At 38.5% G+C, this 23,696-nt stretch overlaps 1 protein-coding gene across 2 annotated transcripts in view; it reads right to left on the bottom strand.

Moving 5' to 3' along the window:
• Rc3h1 (RING CCCH (C3H) domains 1) overlaps positions 1-23,696 on the bottom strand; it is a 68,566-nt gene that overhangs the window by 28,973 nt on the left and 15,897 nt on the right. Inside the window, exons 2-6 of one of the 2 annotated variants that reach the window (NM_001024952.2) lie at positions 15,660-16,040; positions 7,772-7,892; positions 5,770-6,009; positions 5,010-5,185; positions 3,276-3,476 (exon numbers count right to left, since the gene is read on the bottom strand). In NM_001024952.2, the coding sequence (NP_001020123.1) occupies positions 3,276-3,476; positions 5,010-5,185; positions 5,770-6,009; positions 7,772-7,892; positions 15,660-15,890 (969 nt within the window). In that variant the 5' untranslated portion in view covers positions 15,891-16,040. Of the gene's footprint in view, positions 1-3,275; positions 3,477-3,964; positions 4,886-5,009; positions 5,186-5,769; positions 6,010-7,771; positions 7,893-15,659; positions 16,041-23,696 lie in introns of those variants that run through there. The other variant, XM_006496908.3, reaches the window with a different exon arrangement.

Genomic DNA, 23,696 nt, shown 5'->3' with positions numbered 1-23,696 from the left:
TCTATGCAGGGTGCTGGGGGGAGGTAAGTCAATAATGGTCTCACCTATCAGCTAACCTGCCCAGGCAAAAGGTGCTCATCAAGGTAATGTGGCATGAAAGTTACTGGGGTAACCAAGAAGCTTTTAAAACTGGAATATGGGCTGTTCTACATCTGGTATTCATATCTGGCATTTTAAACTTGTTAAAAGCCAATGACCAAGTAGGTTACAGGCCCTATGGGTGAATCTGCTTGTTTTGTTAGATGGACATGTCATCAAACTGCCTCAATATTTTTGTTTATGCTTATAGATCAATGCATTTCTCAACCCTGCTTGGAGATATTTCTTTCCTCGTGGACAACAGTTAGTTTAGAGACTCATAACTTGTAAAAGTTCTGAGAATAAATGACTGTTGAATATTCAGAGTTAAATAGGATATCTTATCACATCACCACTACCACCACCAAAGAATACAAAAAAAGGGATGTAAAGAATGTAAAAGCTGGGGCTGGAGAGATGGCTCAGCAGTTAAGAGCACTGACTGCTCTTCCAAAGGTCCTGAGTTCAAATCCCAGCAACCACATGGTGGCTCACAACCATCCACAATGAGATTTGACACCCTCTTCTGGAGTGTCTAAAGACAGCTACAGTGTACTTACATAAAATAAATAAAGAAATCTTTAAAAAAAAATGTAAAAGCTGGAGAATGAGAAGACGTGCTGTGAACTGTCTTCTAGACATGACACAGTTGTCCTCCTGAACTCATAGCAGCTATAGTTACCTGTACAAGATCAAGCCAGCCATCATTCCAGCTTATGAGAGATAGACTATGAGGCTCCACCCCTAGAGAAGTTATTGGCAGTTGATGGTTTCCAGAGAAGAAAGTGTTAAGTGTCTTTAGGGATGTTCGTACCCCTGGTACCATGTTCCAGTGGATGGCCCCAAGCTTGTGTGTATGCTGATGTCACTAACTGGACTTGGAAGATTATTGTGAAAAACAAAGAGATTATGAAGGTAGGAAGAATGTATCATTCTGAGTAGGAAAAATGAGAAAGGGCAGCTGAAATAGATATGATCAAGATGAACTTGTCAAAGAATATTTTTTAAAATATTCTGATTTAGTTTGGGATTCTTGAAGGTTAAGTATTTCTCTAAAACTTAATGAGAATTTCAGAGGGGAGACTAGGAAAGGGGACAATATTTGAAATGTAAATAAATAACCAATTAAAAAAAAACAAAAAATAAAACAATAAAAAAAAGGAATGAGACATACACTCACACAATAAAAAGCTTGTTCTAGTAAATCCCATATATATATATATGTTCATTCTATAAGTTCTGTTATTCTAGAGAACCATGACTAGTATGAAGGTATTCAAGGAAGAGTTATAAACAGTAAAAAGCAGAAAACAAAATAAAACTAATTTCTCAATTCTCAATCTACCAGTTTTTCAAAAACTGTCATGTTTTGGGATATTTATTATAGTGGTCTTTATACCAAAACAGACAGGTGATAAAATAAAAACATGGTTACTGAAAATTTTATCAAACTTATCATGAGAGGTAATATTTATTCTATGTAAAATTATTCTGGGAGTACTGCTGTTGGGTGCCGTGGGGGAACCTTAAGCAAGCTCCGAAGTTGAGACATGGGGATTACAGTTACATGATTGGATGGATCTCAGAAGAGACTTTGACCTTTGGACTTTTAACATTTTTGAGACTGGTATAGATGATGGGGACTTTTGAAGTTGGACCACATGTATTTTCCATTATGCCATGTTTAAGTATGGTCCCCATACATTCCTGTACTCCAACAAGCTTATGGGGCCAGTAAGTGGAATGTGGGAGTTTGAATTTGCTTGTCACAAGGAGTGGCTCTATTCAGATGTGTGACCTTGTTGGAGGAAGTGGATATCTGAGGGTGGACTTTGAAGCTCCACCAAGTGCAAAACAGACCCTCCTATTCCCTCCCCGGAAGACAGTTTCTTCCTGGCTGCCTTTGGATCAAAATGCAGAACTTACAGCCTTTCTCCAGCACCATGACTGCTTGCATGCTGCCATGCTTCCTGCTATGATGAAAATGGACTAAACCTCTGAAACTGTAAGCCAGCCCCAATTAAAGGTTTGCTTTTATGAGAGTTGTCTTGGTCATGATGTCTATTCCTAGCAATGGAAACACTAAGACAGAAACCTTGTGAGTGTATTTAATATGGTGAAGCCTTTGCACAATTCTGTAGGCTTCATCATCATGAAAGAATATATACTGGAGCCAGACAGTGGTCGTGCATGCCTTTAATCCCAGCACTTGGGAGGAAGATGCAGAAGAAAGAGAGAAACCTTTTGAATGTATTTACTATGGTTAAGAAGGAATGACTTTGACAGAAATAGTTCTCACTCTGTCTCTTTAGAACATGAGCATCACACAGGAGTTTATGACAAGCTCATTCTTGGACCCTGTCTACATCTGTTAAATCAGAAGTTTTGCTCTTTGCAATGTGAAGTCTGATCATGCAGGAAACAAGCCCAGATCACTTTATTATCTTGTATCAGTTCTTACGACTTTGCACTGAGGAATTACATTTTCCTGCTCATTTAACTCCAAAGGAGTTGTCTTGCTTCTCTTTAATGAAAACTAAACTCTTTTAAACAACTATATAAAAAATAAAAATACATATGTAACTTTATACAATATTGCTACATTAATTTTATATGAAACATATACAAAGTGATACATAAAAATGTTAAATGTCTAAACCCATTCTCCAAAGCAAAAATAAAAGGGTCACCATCTACAAAAAAAAAAAAAAAAAAAAAAAAATTCTGAATGGGAATCATAAAGCCACAAGGTACACATCTGGAAGATCATGGATTAAAAGCTCCTATATAAAACAAAAAAGCATTTGGAAGCAGGGTTAGGGGCTGAAGAGATGGTTCAGTGGTTCAGAGCACTGGCTGCTCTCCTAAATACGGTTTGATTCCCAGCACCCACATGGTAGCTTGCAAGTATCTGTAACTCCAGTTCCAGGAAACACAAAGCCCTCAAGATTCTTTGGGCAATAAAGGAAGAGAGGTGATGAGAAGGACCATGAGAGCACTGGTTGAAGCACTGTAACACTATTGTCATTCTGATAGGACTAGCTATGACATATCATCTGGACACACTGAATCTCATTTACAGAACTCTGACATATACTATTTACGATAATATTCATTTGTTAAATAAAATAACTACAAAATAATAATTATCAAGACTCCAAAATCAGTTATGAAGTAAGGGACAATAAAGACACTACCTTGTCAATAATAGACTGCATATGAGATTTGTGAGACTGATCCCCATAAAGCAAAGAGGACCACTGGTCTGGTGCAATCCTTAAGCCAGCTTCCATAGCAATTTGCACTATCTGGGAGTCATGTTCTCTCCTCAGAGCTTCGTAAGTCCTAAATTCTTCTTTCAGTTGCATCAAAGAAGAGTCTTCATCACGTTTGGTGACCTAAAATGACACATACACACAAAAATCTAGTAACTGACAAAAGCCTCATACTTTATATAAACACGTATAGACAAAAATTATGATTTAAAAAAATCCAAGTTATTTTGTGTGTCTTGGTTTGATGTGTACCATATATAGCAGGCATACACAGAGGAGAACTCCCAGGAAGCAGATGGCTCAGCAGGTAAAGGCATATGCTACATAAGCCTGACAACCCAAATTCAATTCCCACAACCCACATAAAAGTGGAAGGAGAAAACCAAGTCTACAAAATTGTGTTGTATCTGCTATGTGTGCCATGGCACGGATGTGCACTTATGTGTGTGTGTGAGTGTGCGCGCGCACGCACACACTCACACACACTCACACACACACATGGTTAGAAGCTTGAGAGATGGCTCATCAAACCAAGACACACAAAATAACTTCGATAATAATTATCAAGACTCCAAAATCAGTTATGAAGTAAGGGACAATAAAGACACTACCTTGTCAATAATAGACTGCATATGAGATTTGTGAGGCTGATCCCCATAAAGCAAAGAGGACCACTGGTCTGGTGCAATCCTTAAGCCAGCTTCCATAGCAATTTGAAATCTAGGACTGTACAATTGCATAAGGAAGAAACTTTTAAAAATCTTATTACTGCTTCAGTGGTTCTGGGCTAATTTTGCTTACAGTCTTGGTGAGTATGTTGGCTAATTTTGTGTGAAAATGCTTCCACTAGACTGGTGTACAAGCAAGCCTGTGATACATTCTCTTGATCAATAACTGATATGGGAGGCCAGCCCATTGTGGGCAGTGTCACCCTGGGCTGGTGGTCATGGTGCTAAGACAGCAGTCTGAGTGAGCAGCACTCTTCTTCTTTTTTTTTTTTTTTTTGGTTTTTCAAGACAGGGTTTCTCTCTCTGTGTAGCCCTGGCTGTCCTGGAACTCACTCTGTAGACCAGGCTGGCCTCGAACTCAGAAATCCGCCTGCCTCTGCCTCCCGAGTGCTGGGATTAAAGGCGTGCGCCACCACCGCCCAGCAACAGCACTCTTCTATGGAGTGCTTCGGTTCCTGTCTTGAATTCTGCCAATAATGGACTGTGGCACATGAATGGGCATGCAAAATAAATTCTTCCCCAAACTGCTTTTGGTCATGGTGTTTTATCACAGTAATAGAAACCCTAACTAAGTAGAAATCCTAACTAAGACAGAGGGAATAACAAGATGAGTAATCTCTTCATATAAATTTAAAGGGTGAGACTGTATTTCAGCAATATAGTACTTGTCTAACATGTGCAAGGCTCTGGGTTCAGTCCCTCCAGTGCAAACAGACAGGACAAAACCAAAACCGAACAAACCAAACCCAGGATGTAACTAGAGCATATACACTTTGCCTTCTTTAAGAAAAAAAAAAAAAAAAGAAATGCTGGTATTTCCTGAAAACTACAGGCATTTTTTTTAAGGTCCAAATTTAATGCTTAAGTTTGGAGACATGGCAAACTTAACTAGACATGTTTTAAGCTGAACTAGAGTTTAGGTTCATACCTTGAAGCAGGAGGCTCTGTAGAGGAGCTGAACAACATGCCCAATGCTGGTTTTAGAGGCTTGAGGAAAACGTGGCTCCAGTCTTTGCACCACGAAGAGAACCAACACTTTCCGAGACAATGCAGAACCATCTTCTAAGGCCAGCAAGACCAGCTTCAGAGCTTCCTCCTGCATCGCTAGGAAAAATGGTACAATCAAAATGTATGGTGAACAAAGATGAACTAAACACATTGTCTGAAGAGCAACATAATACTATGCCATTAACAAGCAATACCATGAACCAGACATGGTAGTGCACATCTTTAATCCCAGCACTCTGAACTAGAGGCCAGCCTGATGTACAGATTGAATTCCAGGATAGCCAGGGCTACACAACAAAACCCTGTTTCAAAAACAGACAGACAAACAAACCAAAACCAAACCAACAATAACAACAAAACCCCAAACAATATAACATATTTATAATTACATTTTAAAGCCATATTTGTGGGCAATTCTGTCATATATTAAGTCGATAAATAATTAATACAGAGAAAAACACTTTTAATGACTAATAAAAGGAATAAACTTTGGTCATCAAGAGAAAAGACTGTGAATTCTCTGAAAAAGTATGAAGCCAAGGTTGTCAAGTAGAACAATGCTTGAAACAGAATTTAACAAAAGATGAGGGTTTGTATATTTCTAAGGATTTTTCTCTATACTTTTAGAATACCCAGCAAGAGTAAGTAAGCAGCCAAAGCAACAAACTTTAATTACATACCTGGTCCAAGGAACTGGCAGCCCCTAGCTCTGACTGCTGCCCAGAGATTAGAAGAGAGTTGCTGAGGATTCTGGTGCTGGAGAATGAGCTCTGTAACTGTGCGTTCACCTAAAGATCGAGCAGCCCTCATAGCACGGATCCTGCCTTCTTCTTCCACTAGCTGGCAATGAACCAGAGTCACAAGTTTCCTCTGCATTGGGCGACTCAGAACACTCTGAGTAGTGCTATTTAGACCCACACCTGGAGGAGAGAACAAGGAAGCTATTTCTAGGTTTACAGTGCAATTTTATGATCCAGGAGCACTTCCTCTGGAGTGGCTTCTTTATGGGCTAGTTCTCGGTCTCATTAGCATATTTAAAGTAAATAATAAACCAACAGTTTGGATATCCACACCTAGCACTTGAGAGGCAAGGGTAGCTAGATCTCTGAGTTCAAGGCCAGCCTGGTCTACAGAGTGAGTTCCAGGGCAGTCAGAGCAACACAGAGAAACCTTGTCTCAAAACATCAAAATTAACAAACAAGTAATTAGGTAAATAAAACCATATAACAATAACATTTAAAAAGTAAAGCAAACATATATAGATAAATATCACTCATTATGGCATTCAGAACACTATTACTCATTTTAATCATAGAAGAAAAACTGACAGAAAACAGCAATTAATCCAAGACCCAAATACTGTTGTTCTAATAGTTCTGGCATATTATTACTGGTTTATCTTACAAATAGTTAATAGCAGGCTCTTTCTGGACGGTAACAACAACTTCCATTTTCTTACCGTTTTCTACAAATACAACCTAAACTAGACAAAGAATCAGTTTATCAAATAAGAGCGGGGATACAGCTGCTAGAATGCATAACCCCTGGCTTAATTCGCAACACTTCCCAAACGTCTCTACCTTGTAGAGACAAGATGATCAGAAGTTCAAAGCTATCCTTGGCCATAAAGCAACTTAAAAGCCAACCTGGGCTAAATGAGACCCCGTCTTCAAAGGAAAAAAAACCAAACCAAACCAAACCAAAACTGTCCAAAAAAAAAAAAAAAAAAAAAAAGGAAAGCCCTTCTAAATCATGTAAGCATTTCTATAGCTATTTATATTTTCAACACCACACACACTCTGGACTTAGTACTACTTTATATGATGTGGTTTACTATATTATCCAGCATGAAGTAGGTTTGGCTTATGTCTTAGGGTTTCTATTCCTGCACAAACATCACGACCAAGAAGCAAGTTGGGGAGGAAAGGGCTTATTCAGCTTACATTTCCACACAGCTGTTATCACCAAAAAAAAGTCAGGACTGGAACTTAAGCAGATCAGGAAGCAGGAGCTGATGCAGGGGCCATGGAGGGGTGTTTCTTACTGGCTTGCTCAGCTTGCTTTCTTAAAGAACCCAAGACTACCAGCCCAGAGATGGCACTACCCACAAAGGGACCTCCCGCCTTGATCACTAATTGAGAAAACGCCTTACAGTTGTATCTCATGGAGGCATTTCCTCAACTGAAGCTCCTTTCTCTGTGATAACTCAGCCTGTGTCAAATTGACACAAAGCTAGCCAGTACAGCTTATAATGAATAAATTCTATTAGCATTCACTAGGACAAGCTGCATAGATAGTAGTACTATATAAATCCTAAATCTACTACTGTATAGTAGTAGAACACTTGCCTAGCACTGAAAACTAAGTAGGGGAAAAAGTAGAAATGGAAGAGAAGAGAGAGAAAGGGACGAGACAGAGAAAAAGGTTTCATACATTTGTATTCATTTGTAGCTCAATTATTTTGGTACTACAAGTATCTATAACAGGTATTCAGCCAAGTATGAATGGGGCACACCTTTAATTCTAGCACTTGAAAGTAGAGGCAGGTAGATCTCTGTGAATGAGGCCAGCCTGGTCTACATAGAGTTCTGGGCCAACCAGGGCTACATAGTGAAATCCTGTCTCAAAAAACAAATTAGCAAACAGCTACTTGTTTAGCATGGGTTTTATAACTACATTTACCTCTCGCACTGCTGAGTGGCTTCAGGTACAATGCTAATTCTTCTACACATTTCTTGGCTTCCTCATAATGCTTTGTATCTTCAACCCCACTACACAAAGTAATGGGCTGTTGCTCAGGGATCTGGAGAACAAAAGAAATATTTGAATGTTCCACTTATTTATATTAAACATTTTGCTGAGTACAACTTACCCACTTATAGTATAGGTGCTTACAACATTAAAACTACTAAATTTGCTAAATGTTTTCAAACTTTTACTTGCATATATTATCCATTATTATTTCCATAAAAGCCTTATTAAAAGAATTCAAATACTATATAATTAACTAGATTGCATATATAATTCAATGATCTACAGTATTAGTAAATTTACAGTTGAATAACTATAGCAACTAAATTGAAAATTTTCTTCATCACTCTGCCCCCTCCCCCCAAAAAGAACCTTATCCCTTTATTACCCCGAGACAGGGTCTCGCTCAACTGTGCAGCCCTGGCTGACTTGGAACTTATGCCAGACCCATTTGAAGTATAGGGATTAAAAGTGTGGTATGTACCCACTTTCTTTTTGGTGAGTATGTACAGAAACTAGAGGAAAATTTCAGTGGTTGTTTCTCACATACCTAGAGAAAGGGTTTTCACTGGCCTAGAACTTGCCAAGTAGGCTAGGCTGGCTAGCCTAGGATCTTGGAGATCCCAGGGATCCTCAGCCTTGACAATGTAAGTGTGCCAACACATATCTCTTTGTAATATTTATTTGATATGAATTGGTGTTTTGCCTGCACATGTCTGTGTACCACACATGTAAGTTACAGAAGGTTGTGAGCTGCCATGTGGGTGCTGGGACTCAAACTTGGGTTTTCAGGGAGATCAGTTAGTGCTTTTAATCATGGGGTCATATCTCTAGCTTCCATACCCACTTCTATCTGGATTCTGGGGATTAAAGATTCCATGCATGTAAGGAAAATGCTTGACCAGCTGAGCTACTTTCTTAGTCCTCAATATTTCATTTATTTTAATTGCTAATTATGATTTCATTATTTGAATATAACTCATGGTACTTATGTGGGCTCCAACAGGTAACCTGCTTACATACCATTTAATATACTTACCACATATCACCCACTTTTTTATTTTGAGGTAGGGTCTAAACAACTTGGGAACTCACAAGGATCCTTGAGCCTCAGCCTTTCACGTGGTTGGATTACAGGTGTATGCCACCATGCCCCGCTTTCCCTTTCTTATAGAACCATGGCATTGGGTACAAAGTAGTGCCTCAATGTAGATTTTTCAAAATTAATGAAATGTTTTAGTATATGTGCTGCCGATGCGAGCACACTGAAATGTTTGAGTGTTGGCCATAAATGTTTATTAAGTACAATGTGACTCCCTGATGATATAAGCTTATAATTTGCAATAGTTAAACTAGGCTAATTAAGAAAATTTTCATTTCAGATACTTTGTGGTGAAAATATTTAAAATATTTTCTCTTATATTCTCTCTCAGTCAGTGTGGTGGCATATAGCTTTAATCCCAGCACACTCAGGAGGCAGAAGTAGGCAGACATCTGAGTTCAAGGCCAGTCTAGTCTACATAGTAAATTCCAGGGCAACCAAGGCTACATAGACCCTATCTCAAACATACACAAAACAATCTGCTTTCCCTTCCCTCAACATCCCTCTTTCTGCCATTTGCTCCCTCCTGCCACCTCACTCTGGTTTATATTTCAACTTCCTAGAAGACTAAGGTTGTTCTGTCATAAATTCACATAGTGCTAGGACTAAAGGCATGTGTGCCACCAAAGCTGGCAGGAGCAAACAATAGTTAAGAAAAAAGTTGTTATGGAATTGTGGCAACAGCCAGAGGTATATAAACAAGAAACCAAATTTTAGGCTAGTCACGAGTGGAGTTAGAAAAGAGTCATGTTTCATGGAAAGGCTTTCTCTGTTCTATCTGTGGGAGTTTGATGTGCTTCTGCCCTTGGTGGCCAAGGCTCCCTGCACTATTTCTGGGCTTTCCTGTTTAGGTCACAGGACAAGTCTAGTTGAAGGTAGGAGCCACACATTTGTCATACCTGCCGCTCACTCAACTATGATTCTAAAGAACCAAAGGCTCAGCATTTTCAACTTTATGTCACAAAAAAATATTTTCTAGTTCTTAAACAGTTCCCCATTAGACTTGTGATTATCTAGTCCAGAACTTTTACATTTTGTGTTATTAATAGTAATATTGTCAATATCTTGTACATTTAATTTGCTACTTCCTATCTGGTTCAGAGTCAATGCAAAGAACTTATTCTGTTCTCATCCACTCAATATACACCCCCACCCCAACCCCATCTTCTGAAAGACTGTTAACGAATAAAAATTTAACAGCTGGGGGCTGAAGCGATGGCTTAGTAGTTAAGAGCACTGACTACTCTTCCAGAGAGAGGTCCTGAATTCCCAGCAACCACATGGTGGCTCACAACCATCCCATCAGATGGGATCTGATGCCATCTTCTGGTGTATCTGAAGACAGCTACAGTGTACTCATATAAATAAAATACATGTTTAAAAAAATTAACAGCTAATACTAAGCATGTAAACTGTGTGCAGGAGGCTAGTGCGCGCACGGGGGGGTGGGGGGCACGTTACTGCACACCCTCTTCTAGAATTTGGAGGCACTTACATATATGCTTAAAAATTTAAAGAGCCATCTCTCCAACACTGATTTATTTTATCTGTATGAGTGTTTTGCCTCCATGCATAGAAAGTGCACTATTAGCATGCCTAGTGTCCAAGGAAGCAAGACGCTGGTGTTGGATCTCTAGGAAATACAGTTGTAGAAGAGTTTTTTTTGTTTTGTTTTGTTTTTGTTTTTTGTTTGTTTTGTTTTTTGAGACAGGGTTTCTCTGTATAGCCCCGGCTGTCCTGGAACTCACTCTGTAGACCAGGCAGGCCTCGAACTCAGAAATCTGCCTGTCTCTGCCTCCCAAATGCTGGGATTAAAGGCGTGCTCCACCACGGCCCGGCTGTAGAAGGTTTTAAGTGACTTATATGAGCACTCAGAACTCTGGGTCCTCTGCAGAAGTAGCAAGTTCTCTTAGCCACCAAGCCATCTCTCCAGCCCTGTTTAACTAATAATAAAAGTGTGTATGTATATAAGAAATGTTTGAACTGGGGAGTGGTACCACACAACTTTAACCCAGCAGCTGGGAGGCAAAGGCAGTAGAATCTCTGAGTTTAAGGCCAGCCTGATCTACAGAGTGAGTTCCAGGACAGCCAAGACTATGCAGAGAAACCCTGTCTCAAAACAATACCCTACCCCATTCCCCAAAAAAGGAAAAGAGAAATGTTTTAAGATAGGCTAGGGGTAGATGCACTTAATCCTTTGACAACCCAACCCAATCTCAGAGATGGCATACAGGATGAATAGGTTAGAATCACCGATGAAATAGAATGCAGACTACTCAAACTGAGGCATGCAATTGGCAAAAGCAAAGCTAAAAACACTTGATATTGTACACAATACCAAAGCTAAGTATCTTGGATTAAACTGTATGTAATTTAAACATTTAAAGCTAAAGAACAAACAAGCATTACACACTGAAATGAATAAGTTAATTTTTTTAAAGACTTAAATTTTGTTTTTCCTTTCGTGTATGTGACTGCATGTGAGTATGCATGCCAGATGAGGGCACTGGGCCCTTTGTAGCTGGAATTACTGGTGACTGTGAAAAAGAGCTGCCTGGTGTGGGAGCTGGGAAATCAGTTCAGCAGCAAGAACTCTCCAGTCCTAATCTGTAAAACTTAATGGACTGCTTGCAAGCCTTTGCTTTTCAAGAAGCTTGTGTGTGCGTGTTGTGTGCGGTACCAAGTAGGAGAAAGGAATTTAATAATTTAAGGGGTAGGGGTTACTTTGGGCCACTAGAGGGAGCTTGAACATAGAAATAGAACAGCCAATAGACCCTCAAATTGTCATCCAAATCAGTATTTTCTAAGGAAAACCTGTGTTTTCAGAGCCAAATGTATTATTCAAATATAAAGGTAAACTCAAGATTGAGTAGTTTGAGTTACAACATTTACACCTGGGAAGATATTTTTATAAAAGGTTGAAGCCTAAGAAATGTTCTCAACCACAATGCCCTGTGGGAGGCGCTAATGAAAACACTATCAGTATGAACTTAAGACAGTTTGGAAGAAAGGATGTCATTTGTCTGTGTTTCTTGCTAAGTGCCTTCTGGAGGTGATATTGTGAGTTCCCCTGGATTCTTCCTATTTTCTGTACACATAGTAACATATCCTTGAATATCCAATCGTGTGTGCTAATTTACAGAAATTACTGGGATGCTAGACTTTGTTACTGGAATTTTTAGTTGTTTGTTTTGTTTTTGAGACAAGTTTCACTATGTAATTCTGGTTGTTCTGGAACTATGTAGACCACGCTGACCTCAAACATACAGACTCTGCCTCCCAAACTGTCATTGGCTATTAAAACTGATCTGAGGGCTGGGATGGCTCAATTGATAAGAGTATTTTCTTCATATGCACAAAGACACAGATTTAATCCTTAGCACCACATAAGCCAGGCATGGTGGCACAAACCCATAACCAAGAGGATCAGGAGTTCAAGGCCAGTTACACAGTGAGTTTGAGACCGGCTTAGGATACATAAGATCCTGTTTTAAGAAAAAAAATCTTTGCCGGGTGGTGGTGGCGCACGCCTTTAATCCCAGCACTTGGGAGGCAGAGGCAGGCGGATTTCTGAGTTCGAGGCCAACCTGGTCTACAGAGTGAGTTCCAGGACAGCCAAGGCTACACAGAAAAGTCCTGTCTCGAAAAACCAAAAAAAAAAAAAAAAAAAAAAAACTTTGTTTTTGCAATAGATTTGTGGTGATATCTGTAAATGTCTAATAACTCTCTGGTATAGACAACACAGTGAATCAGTTCTGATGTTTAGGCTATTTTTAACTTGTTGCTTTTAGAGACTGTAGTGATATTCCTCTGCAGGTGCCCCCTGTATGTATGTGTTAAAACTATCTGGTTTGATAACCTGTAAGTGCAGCCACTATAGCTACAGGGTTGTACGCATTTTCCAGAGCCTGACAGATTGCACCCTCCCTAGCACATGCAAGAGCCCTGCATGACCACATGGGACCACCATTCAGACACTGGTTTGTGGGAAGATCAAAAACAAACAAACAAAACCAAAACAAAACAAAAAAAACAGAAACAGAAACAAAAACAAACCCTGCTGTTATCTAAATCTCTATTTTCCTGATTAGCGGTAGGATTAATCATTTTTTTCCTGGTTAAAAACAAACCAAACCAACCAAACAAACAAACAAAACAAAAGCAGTTTCACAGAAGCATTTTAAATTTACAGAAAATGACAAAGACAGTTCAGAGAACTCCTACTATCCCACACCTCATTCTCATTATAACGTTCTCTTTGATATTAATATGCCAATCTGGCTATAGTAATTTAGCGCATTATAGTTAAAAACTCTGATTTTACTCAGAATGCCTTACTTTTGCCTAACAGCCTTCCCGTGTTCCAGCAGCTCATCCAGAATACTTGATTGTGTGTCACTCTTTATAAGGTTCCTTTTGGGTTTTGATGATTGGAGGTTTTAAAGACTACTGGGGATACGTGTTGTATACTGACTTTTGATGGGATCTCATTTTTCTCACAAGGAGACTGGAGTTAGATATGTTTGGCAGTAAGTCCAGAGAGAGAAAAAATACCCTTTTCATCGTAGCATGCTAAAGATTCCCTATCAATATGACTTACTTCTGGTCACATTGATCCAGTTCACCTGACTGCGAAAGCATTTGCTGGATTTCTCTAACATAAATATGTGTATTTGGTGTAGGTTATCCATCAAAACTGCTCTTCAGTCATAGAAATGAGCACACGTGGTACTTAAATGAGCAGGTGGTGAAGCCAGAGATTAAATATTTTTCAGATGATATCACTTTCAGTGATAAAGTTAAGAGATATAATCTGAGACGGCCATCGAGACGGGCCAAAGGGTGAAAGTGCTTGCCACCCACCAAGTCTGACCTGAGCACAATTTCCAGGACCCACATGGTGGAAAGAGAAAGTGATTCTTTGTCTCTGTCCTCTATGTGCTCCCCTCCCCAACAATCATTCAATAAACAAACAAAAATATAATAGTAAGAAGAGAGGTGTAATCAAAAAGAAAACACACTCAAAACAAAACAAAAAACCCACAAGAATTATTCACCACATTATCACACAGGTAAAAACCACAACTCCAGAATTTAACACAGCAGTAGTTAATTGAAAAATCACACTGGTGGTAGTGGTGGTGGTCGTGGGGGGTGTAATTTTACACTTACAGAAAACCTGAAGAGTCTCTAATTTATTCTTCCTTCTTGTATGATTAGTTTTCTTTCCTTTTTAAATTTAAAATACATGATTTAAAATTTAATTTCAGAATTCTATTGGTTATGGCTGTTCCTTAAGTCTTTATCATGCCTGAATTGTGCACATGCAGTTGGGAAAAAACTGTTGTTGTTGTTCTTCTTCTTCTTCCTCCTCCTCTTCCTCCTCTTCTTCCTTCTCCTCCTTCTTTTCTTCTTCCTCCTCTTCTTCATCCTTCTTCTTTATCATCTCTTACCATGTTTTATTTCCTGCTTCCTCCCCTTTTTTTTTCAAACACCACTGTACTTGTGAACATGCTATGCAGTCCTTATCTCTGCTTTAGATAACAGTTGTAGTTATATCAAAATGGTGGTTACATGGGCATCCACTTCCCAAATACATTAAGATGTATTTAATAACTTCTTAAGGGTTAGGGAGACAGCTCAGCAGTTAAGAGCACTTGCTGCTCTTCTGGAAGACACAAGCTCAATTCCCCTGCACCCATATCAGGTAGCTCACAACTGCCTTTAACTGTGATTTCAGGGGATCCAATACCCTCTTCTGGCTTCCAAGGGTACCTGGACACATGGGGTACACAGTTACATTTAAAAAAAATGCCCTTTTTTTTCTTCTTTCTTTTGGAGACAAGATCTCACTATTGTAACACTGCTGGCCTGAATTCAAGAAATGTCTGCCTGTCTTCTACCCAGTGCTGTTAATAAAGGCACATACCACAATATCCAGTAAAAATAAAACCTTTTAAAAGCTAAGAAAGGAAAAAAATCAGTAAGTAATGACTCCCCTCAGGTAAAACAGTGCTCTTTGCCTTTCTTTCTCTATAGACTATGCAAACTGACTCAAACTTAGAAGAAACCTGGGTTCAAAGACTGGCATAAACATAATGGGCTCTAGGACAATGACTTTAAATTTCCTAAATAAAATAAAATCAGAGGCGCAAGAAATAAAATAGAACTATGAAAACTTAAAAACTATAGCTGTATCTTTGTGTTTTCCATTTCCATTTTATCTACATAAAGTCTTTGACTTCTTTTCCTACTGTTATAATTCAGTAACATACCCATTTATTTTGCTCAAACCCTTCTAGCTCTGGCCACCGGGAGCTCTTTCAACCAGCTCTGGTATGCTTTTGACATAGTCCCACTTTGTTAGAATACTTGCACAAGACACTCCATGCTCATTTTAAGGACTTGCTGTCTTAGCCCTTGAATTGACCATCCCTCCCAAGAGTTCTGCTTCCTGTTATTAAATATTGTATTAGAAACCAATATTTAAACAAAAGGCATGTATGCTGCTATTGGGACTATGGTGTCCTTAAGATTATCTTGGCTAATGAGGCTAATGAGGCAAGAAAATATCCAAATCTAATAATCCAAGTATATACATATTTATAAATATTGCTGTATGCAACCATCTATATCTACATTAAAATAAGCATGCCCACACAAAGACACATATAACTAAAATCAGTCAATTACAGACAATAACCAGTATTAAGTTACCTGAGCACCCACTAGCTGCAGTAATGCTGAGTTCACAGGAAGAAGCTCAATGTCCGTATTGATAGTGGTCTGGTCAAATGGGCAAGCCTTACGGTGGAGTTTATTCAGGCACATTTTGCAGACAGTATGGCCACAGCCCAAACTGATGGGCTTTCGAATTGTTTCGTCGAAAGTCTGAGTGCAAATTGGGCAGGAAAGGAAATCCGTCCATTGTGGAGCTTGTACAGGCATTGCTTCTGGAGTTACAATTCACTAACACGCACACACACACACAAAAAATCTAAAGCAAAGATTCCACTGGAATCAAAATCTTGGAAAAAAGTTTATCTTTTTTTTAAATATCTTCTGTAGATACAGTCAGCACATAGTGTGAAATATAACCTGGAAAACAGAGAAAGGAAAAAAATTAGAATAATCTGTTTTTAATTTTAATTAAACTGTTGAAAAGAAGTCAATCATGACTCTACAACCTTCCTTATCATTTTAATGTTACAAATTATATCTTCGTACATTTTTATAAACTCAGTTTTGATAAAATAATCAGTTCCATCTTCTATTTTAAAGGAGGACATATTTCCCAGAAGAATTAATTTTCTAAAGGTGTAACCTTTAAAGTCTGTATGTAGGAGGTTGGAATTAGATCCCCATTCTCTTAAAGACAGACAGACTGACAGACACAGAGACACACACACAATTAATTAAGATAGAGATTAAGCAAGATAGTCTAGCTAAAATCTTAATCTCTTACCATCTTATCCTTACCATTACAGACACATAGGAGATTAAAGAGACAGGGAGCTTGACTTGTAACTTCATTCAAAAGCTATATAGCAGACAAAGTTGGAGATCCAGCACCCCAGTCTGTATTCTCGAAAGTGATAAGCCTCATAGCTATTTTGTGTTAACAAATCGAACTGTCAGGCCTAAATTCTAGTTTAAAGAGAGGAAATGAATACTCTTTTAATCTTCCCTCCTCCACCAGCGTATGTAATTCAGGATGGTCTTGAAGTAACTATTCTGACAGTAACAAGTCCCACCCGAACAACAAACAACAGTTTTCTCTGTATGGTACTGGAGATAGAACCTAGGACCTGTGTATGCTAGGCAAGTATGCCATCAATCAATACTCTTAAAATTTTTTCCCAAGTAACAAGCCAGTCAAATGTTTTTAAAATGTTTATAGTAAAATAATCTCCCTCTTACCTTATTACTTATCTTTCCAATTCTCATTATCACTCTAAATCTATAAAACACCTCATTTCCCATTGTTTCCTTATGCATGTAAATATACAATATATTAATTGGAGAAAAATAATTTTATATGCTGTTATTTACAATTCTTCTGTCTCTTAACTAAATCAGTCCCCCCCCCCCCCAGAAAGTATAGCTAGACAGAATAAATGACTTTCAGGTGCAACTCTAAGTAAAATATTTATATCAACTCCTTAAGGCTTAAGGTACACTGGGGAAGAGTAAGTGGAAAGAACCAAGAGCCAGAGGGTAGAGAGGAGTACTGTAAAACACTGTCTTTTGGTCAAAGCATGGGTGCTGCACTCATAAACTCACAGCAGCTGTAGTTACCTGTACAAGACCGACCAGCAGAACAAGTAAGTCAACAACACAGCATGGATGGAAGACAGGCTCCTGTGCTTCTATCACTATTGGCAAGTGCAAATAATGGCTGCAAAGTGTGTGTGTGTGGGGGGGGGGGGGGGGAATGGGGGGGGGGCTCGTCATTTTTCTCTGCAAGCATGACCTCTATTAGGTTGTCCATGCTCCTGTGGATGGCCCCACACACATGTGCACACAGGAAAGCACTAACTGGACTTCAGAAAACAGGATGTAAAGAAGGAAAGGATATGTGTTGGAGAAGTGGTAAAGTAGGAGGAAGTGTTGGAGGTGGATAGGATGGAAAGATATTGGCAAGGTGGCTAACATCTTTAATCTCATCACCGGACAGGCAAGAGGTAGGCAGATCTAAGTTTGAGGCCAGCCAAGATTATACAAGGAGACCTGGTCTGTCTTTCTTTTCCTTTTTAAAAAGAGGCATTTTTATTTTAGCTCTTTTATTCTTTGCTATGTCCAGTGCTAAGGATTACAGTGGCAAGCAAATCTTATATCTATATGTCTCCTTCTGCTACAGATATAAACAACAATCGCAAAGTTAAACTGATGGCTACAAATTGTAGCACATTTATACATGGATGGCACATGTATAAGATGGAACTATTCTAAATTCAGAAAAGGATGTGTGGGATATTATGTACTAAACTACTAATATTTATAATGAAAGTTAAAACATATGATAAAAAAAAAACTCCTAAAATTTAGGTTAAAGAAAATGCATAACCACAGATTTGTGATTTATGAGACTAAATAGATTAGTGAAAGGCCAGGGGAAAAAAAGACCAAAATACAGAGGTGTGAAAGTATCCTTTATTTTCCTGTATTGTCGTCTCAGAGGCTTACTGTAGCTGCTAAACCTGGGCCTAGTCCTGGAAGTTTCTAGACTCTGTATAATCTTATCTAGGCCTAGAATGTTTTCAGCCTCTGAGATTTAATACTGTAAAATCCCTTCCCTAGTTCTTTCTGAACTCTGAATGGTTCAACTCGGCTATACTGGATCAAACTCCTCTCCAAGCTGATTGATTCACTCTGGTTTCTCCCAGCTTCACCTGGATTGCTCTGCTTGGCATCATAGTAATTTTGGCCATTTGTTCTACTCTGATTCCTTCTCATTCTGTCTTCACTTGTGTCTAGCTTGTTCTCTCTAAAACCTGTCTCTGTACAGCTGTCCTGGTAAAACTCCACTCTGCCCCTCTGCACCGCTCTCTCTTAAGTAGCTTCCCTTTCCTTTCTTGGGCAGAACCTATTCTGTCAAATCTTTCAGATTCATCACTTTGTCTGCTACTCAATTAGACATCACTTTCAAATATGGGTGCCTCCTTCTACAAACAAACTTGACCTACATTTGGGGGGCGGGGGAGAAATTAAAGGTGTATACTAAGGGAGTATCTGTATTCCAGACAAAGGGATTAGACATGTGTCTTAAGGGCAGAGCCACACAACTACAAACAGGTATTTTCAGCAAATAACACAATCTCAGGGTTCACAAAGTGATCAGATATCCTGTGACAATAGTAGACAACAAGAAAGGTTAAAAGATGACACAAAGACTGGTGAGAGGGTTCAGTAAGTACTGGTGCTTGCTACCAAGATTTGGGAACCTGAGTTCAGCCCCCGGAACCCACACTGTGGAAGGAGAGAATTTCTACAAGTTGTTCTCTTGCCTTTTCAGTGCACCATGGCATGCACTCTACATGCTAAAAAAGGGGGGGGGGCTGCAGAAACTGCTGAGAGCACCTGCTGTTCTTCCAGAAGACCACAACCACATGGGAGCTCACAACAGGCTGTAATTCTAGATCCAGGGAATTCAACGTCCTCTTTTGGTCCCCACCAGCACCAGACATGCACCTGGGGCACAGTCATAAATGAAGGCAAAACATCCACATACATAAAAATATTTTTTTAATTTAAAAAGAGAGTGGTCACTCTAAATAATTAAAGATCAAATAACACAAGACCTAAACTCAGGGTATTTGCTCATGTTGTAAAGAGTGGAAGGATTTCATCAATCTACAGCCAATTGACTTCTGACAAACATGTTAAAAATACCACTGGAAGAAAGGACAATCTTTTCAACAAATGGTGCTGAGACAACTGAACATCCACATGAAGAATGAAAATATATCCCTCTTTCTCATCAGTTACAAAAACCAAGTAAAAATGTATTCTGGACTTATGTAAGATCTGAAACTGCCAGAGGAAAGCACAGAGGAGACATGTCAGGATGTTGAAATAGGCTTGTTTTTTGTTGTTGTTTATAAACACCCTAAAACGTTCAGGAAACAAAAATAAAAATAGATACTGGATTACATAAATCAAAAAGCTCTGAGGGTGTGCCTGGAAGATAGTTCAGTAGTTAAGAGCTATTGCTGCTCTTCCAGAGGATCTGAATTTGATTCTCAGTACTCAAGTAGGGAGGCTCACAACAACCAGTAATTCCAATTTAAGGGACCTGACATCCTCTTCTGGCCTCTCTGGGCAACTCTACACATGTGTGCTTATATATATACTCACACATAAATAAAGTGGAGACAGAGAATAGATAGTGCTTGCTGGTAACCCTCCAGGCTCAACAAGAGACCCTACCTCAAATAATAAGGCAGCAAGTGATAGAGCAGGCTACCTTAAGTCCTCCTGTGGCCTCAAAGCTCAAATGCACATGTACCCGTACTCATAAGCTATATCCACTTGTATTCCCTCTCCCTAATTAAATTTAAGGATAATTTAAAAAAAAAAAAAAAACTCTTTTTTTTTTTTTTTTTTTTTTTTGGTTTTTCGAGACATGGTTTCTCTGTATAGCCCTGGCTGTCCTGGAACTCACTTTGTAGACCAGTCTGGCCTCGAACTCAGAAATCCGCCTGCCTCTTCCTCCTGAGTGCTGGGATTAAAGGCGTGCGCCACCACGCCCGGCAAAAAAAAACCTCTTTAAGTCACTCTTAAATATTGTATTTCAGGAATGATAAACTACAAAGCACACATGTCTTTGGAGAAGTTTGACTTAATGGTAGAAACTGATCCAAGAATTTCTACTTCATTCTTTTAAGTTTCTTTCTCTAACTTCATTTTCAAATATTCAAACTTATCAAATATTGTAGTTTACATCATGTTTAACACACACACACACCATGGGATATATGGTTTAATGAATGTGATAAACATTCTTCTACTTGGGCTAAGCAACAGTAAACACATGAAAAACAATTATTAAAATAACATCCTGATTCTCGGACAAAGGGATGACTCATCTCCCAGACGGCACAAGACTTTATCATGTTACTCAGAATAGAGTATAATTTAAAATTTATGACTTATTTCTGGAATTCTTGTTCAATATATTTTGAGCCACTGCTGATTTATACTGCATATGCTAACTTTAACAGCCACCTTGGTTGTCAGATCCCTAATTCAGAGGAAGATCAAACTTAAAATTGATGAAATACCTGTTCTAAATTAGTTCTTCTTCTGAGGCATCATTATAGCTATGTATAGATTATAAACTCTTGATGTTAAAACACAGGGTCTGTCTGACCTATGTAGCCCTCACTGGCCTAGAACTCATTATGTACTCATTTGTGTTGAGTAACCTCTCAATAAATGGCACTAAGGTACAAAATGAGTTATGTAAAAGAGGGGTCAGGGCATGAACCACATAGGAAAGACTGTGTACTCTGCTCTACCTATGATCTAAGGTATCTGTTGGAGGTCTTGAAAAGTATCCCCTAAGGATTAGGGATTGTGATGAAATGTCATCAATGCTGTAATACAGTTATTACCCAATTTTAAAATTTAAAAGGCTTCAAACAAAGAGGTAATCAAAGCAAATGGCAGGACTATATCTCAAGGAGACCAAACTCCTAAGCTGTTACTTTTAAACCTATTATGTAGTTAATAGTGGTTGATATTAGGAAATGTTTGTTAAGTGACAGGAAATCTAAAACCAGATAATTCTGACAGTTGCATAGCTCTATAAATTAAAGTAGGTGAATTCTATACTTAAGTGAACTATATTTTCTGTAAAATTTCAATCAATAAATCTGCTAAAATCATTAAAGGCCTGTCTTTTTATAGCTTTGTTTCTCAAATGTTTATTTATAATTTTAAAATGTCCACTGGTCAGTTTTTCTATGAGCACAGCAATAGCTGTACTGAACCATTAAATTATACTGCTGTGAAATGTTAAGTATATCACAACCATCTCTTACCATAAAATTACAGGTTTATTTTATTTGTCCCTAATTCAGAGAAAACAGGAACTACAATTCACTGTATCTGCTATAAGCAAGTTCTTCTCCTGACAGAAGTATACCTGTTTATAGATAATAAACCTTTGATGGCAAGCAGCATTTTTCAGCCAATGGCTAATTAACTGTTGAACTGGACTAAAACAAAGGTTCTAGTTTAGGTTAGGTTTAGGCTGCCTTTGAGAAAACTATCAAATCAAACAAAACTTTATTATATGTAAAGAAAAATATTCTTGGATCACTTCTCATTCTATCCCACATGGTAACTTCTTAAGAATCATTATTCTTGACCTTAACCTAGTTTGCCACTTCTCTGGAATATTTCTATGGCAACCAGCATAAAGGGACCACATTAGAGAAGAGAAAATTTATAACTATCCTGAAAACTGACGCTAAGTAAGCAATAGCACAAAGAAAAACAAAGGCTTATTATTACACTTAAGTGTTGTAATTCCCAGTGAGGCATCAGTAATTTACAGAGGAAATTATAGTCTAAGATTTGAAGACTAGAAGTTATAGTAATGACACCCCTTTGAGGAAAAACAATTTTAATTGTAAAAATATCTCTTCATAAAATACTTGGATTGAGTTCTATCTAACCTTATAGCACACAGCACACAACACACAACACACAACACACACACACACACACACACACACCCTAAGACATACACAAAGAGAAAGGCTACTGAGTTAGAGGGTAAAAACTGGAGCTTCATTTATCATCCCCTTTAGGGGGGAAGCTAAAGGGGCTAATTTAAATGGGTTTTTGTTTTTGTTTCTAATGTAGGAATGCTGTCTTCATGTATACCTACGTGCCAGAAGAGCGCATCAATACCTTTATAGATAGCCCTGAGCCACCATGTGGTTCCTAGGACTTGAACTCAGGACCTCTGGAAGAGCAGCCAGTGTTCTTAGTGGCTGAGCCATCATCTTACCAGCCCTGAAGTTTTTATCTTTGAGAAAGGGTCTCTACATGTGCCTTGGCTACCCAGAACTCCCTAGGCCAGAAGTTCTCAACCTGGGAGTGGTGATTCCTTTGCTGGTGTGTGTCAAATGACTTTTTCCCAGGGGTCAAATATTAGATATCCTGCATATCATATACTTACAGTATGATTCCTAACAGTAGCAAAATTAGTTATGAAGTAGTAATGAAAATAATTTTATGTTTGGGGACACCACAACATGAGGAACTATATTAAAGAGTTTCAACATTAGGAAGGTTGAAAATCACTGCCCTAAGTAAACTAGGCTAGCCTCGAACTCAGAGATCTGCCTGTCTCTGCCTCCAGCTGACTAAGTGGCTTACTTTTACTGTGTTCAGAGGAGGAGTCATTTTAGGTCCAACACAGTGTCACACAAGAAAGAAACGCAGTGATGAGGGTAAAAACCTAAGGAAGGTGCCCAAGCAGAGACTGAAGAAAGGTACCCAAGAAAGTGTCTAGCAGCAGCATCTAATTTATATTTTTATAGATTCAATTTGTAATATATTATGTAAAATGTGCCACAATGAAAAAGATAACAGCAGTCACCACAGAAGTGATAGAATGAAACAGCCAGGCTAAAAACCATCATCTTAAAAGGAATTTACGGGGCTGGTGAGATGGCTCAGTGAGTAAGAGCACCCGACTGCTCTTCCAAAGGTCCGGAGTTCAAATCCCAGCAACCACATGGTGGCTCACAACCGTCTGTAACAAGATCTGACTCCCTCTTCTGGAGTTTCTGAAGACAGCTACAGTGTTACTTACATGTAATAAATAAATAAATCTTAATAAAAAAAAAAGGGAGAAAAAAAAGAATTTACACTTATATCAAAATTGCAAAGTTATTTTATTTTTAAGCCCTCTATGTTAATACTCTATTAAAATTTACCTATACTAGATATGCAAACACTTAAAAGCTATGTTCTCTACATTTAATGTTAAGCCAGTTGAGAACTAATTACTAAAACGAGTAATATTTTGATACACATAATCTTTTCACTTTTTTAATAAAACGTGAATTCTTTTTTTAAAAGATTTATTTATTTATTTTATGTATACAAGTACACACATTGCTCTCTTTAGACACACCAGAAGAGGGCATCAGATCCCATTACAGATGGTTGTGAGCTATCGTGTGGTTGCTGGGAATTGAACTCAGGATCTCTGGAAAAGCATTAGTGCTCTTA

The sequence above is a fragment of the Mus musculus genome, chromosome 1 (genome assembly GCF_000001635.26).
Source record: "Mus musculus strain C57BL/6J chromosome 1, GRCm38.p6 C57BL/6J".
NCBI lineage: Eukaryota > Metazoa > Chordata > Mammalia > Rodentia > Muridae > Mus > Mus musculus.
The sequence above is the reverse complement of the archived record's forward strand: the minus strand, read 5'-3'. Positions and strand labels throughout refer to the sequence as shown.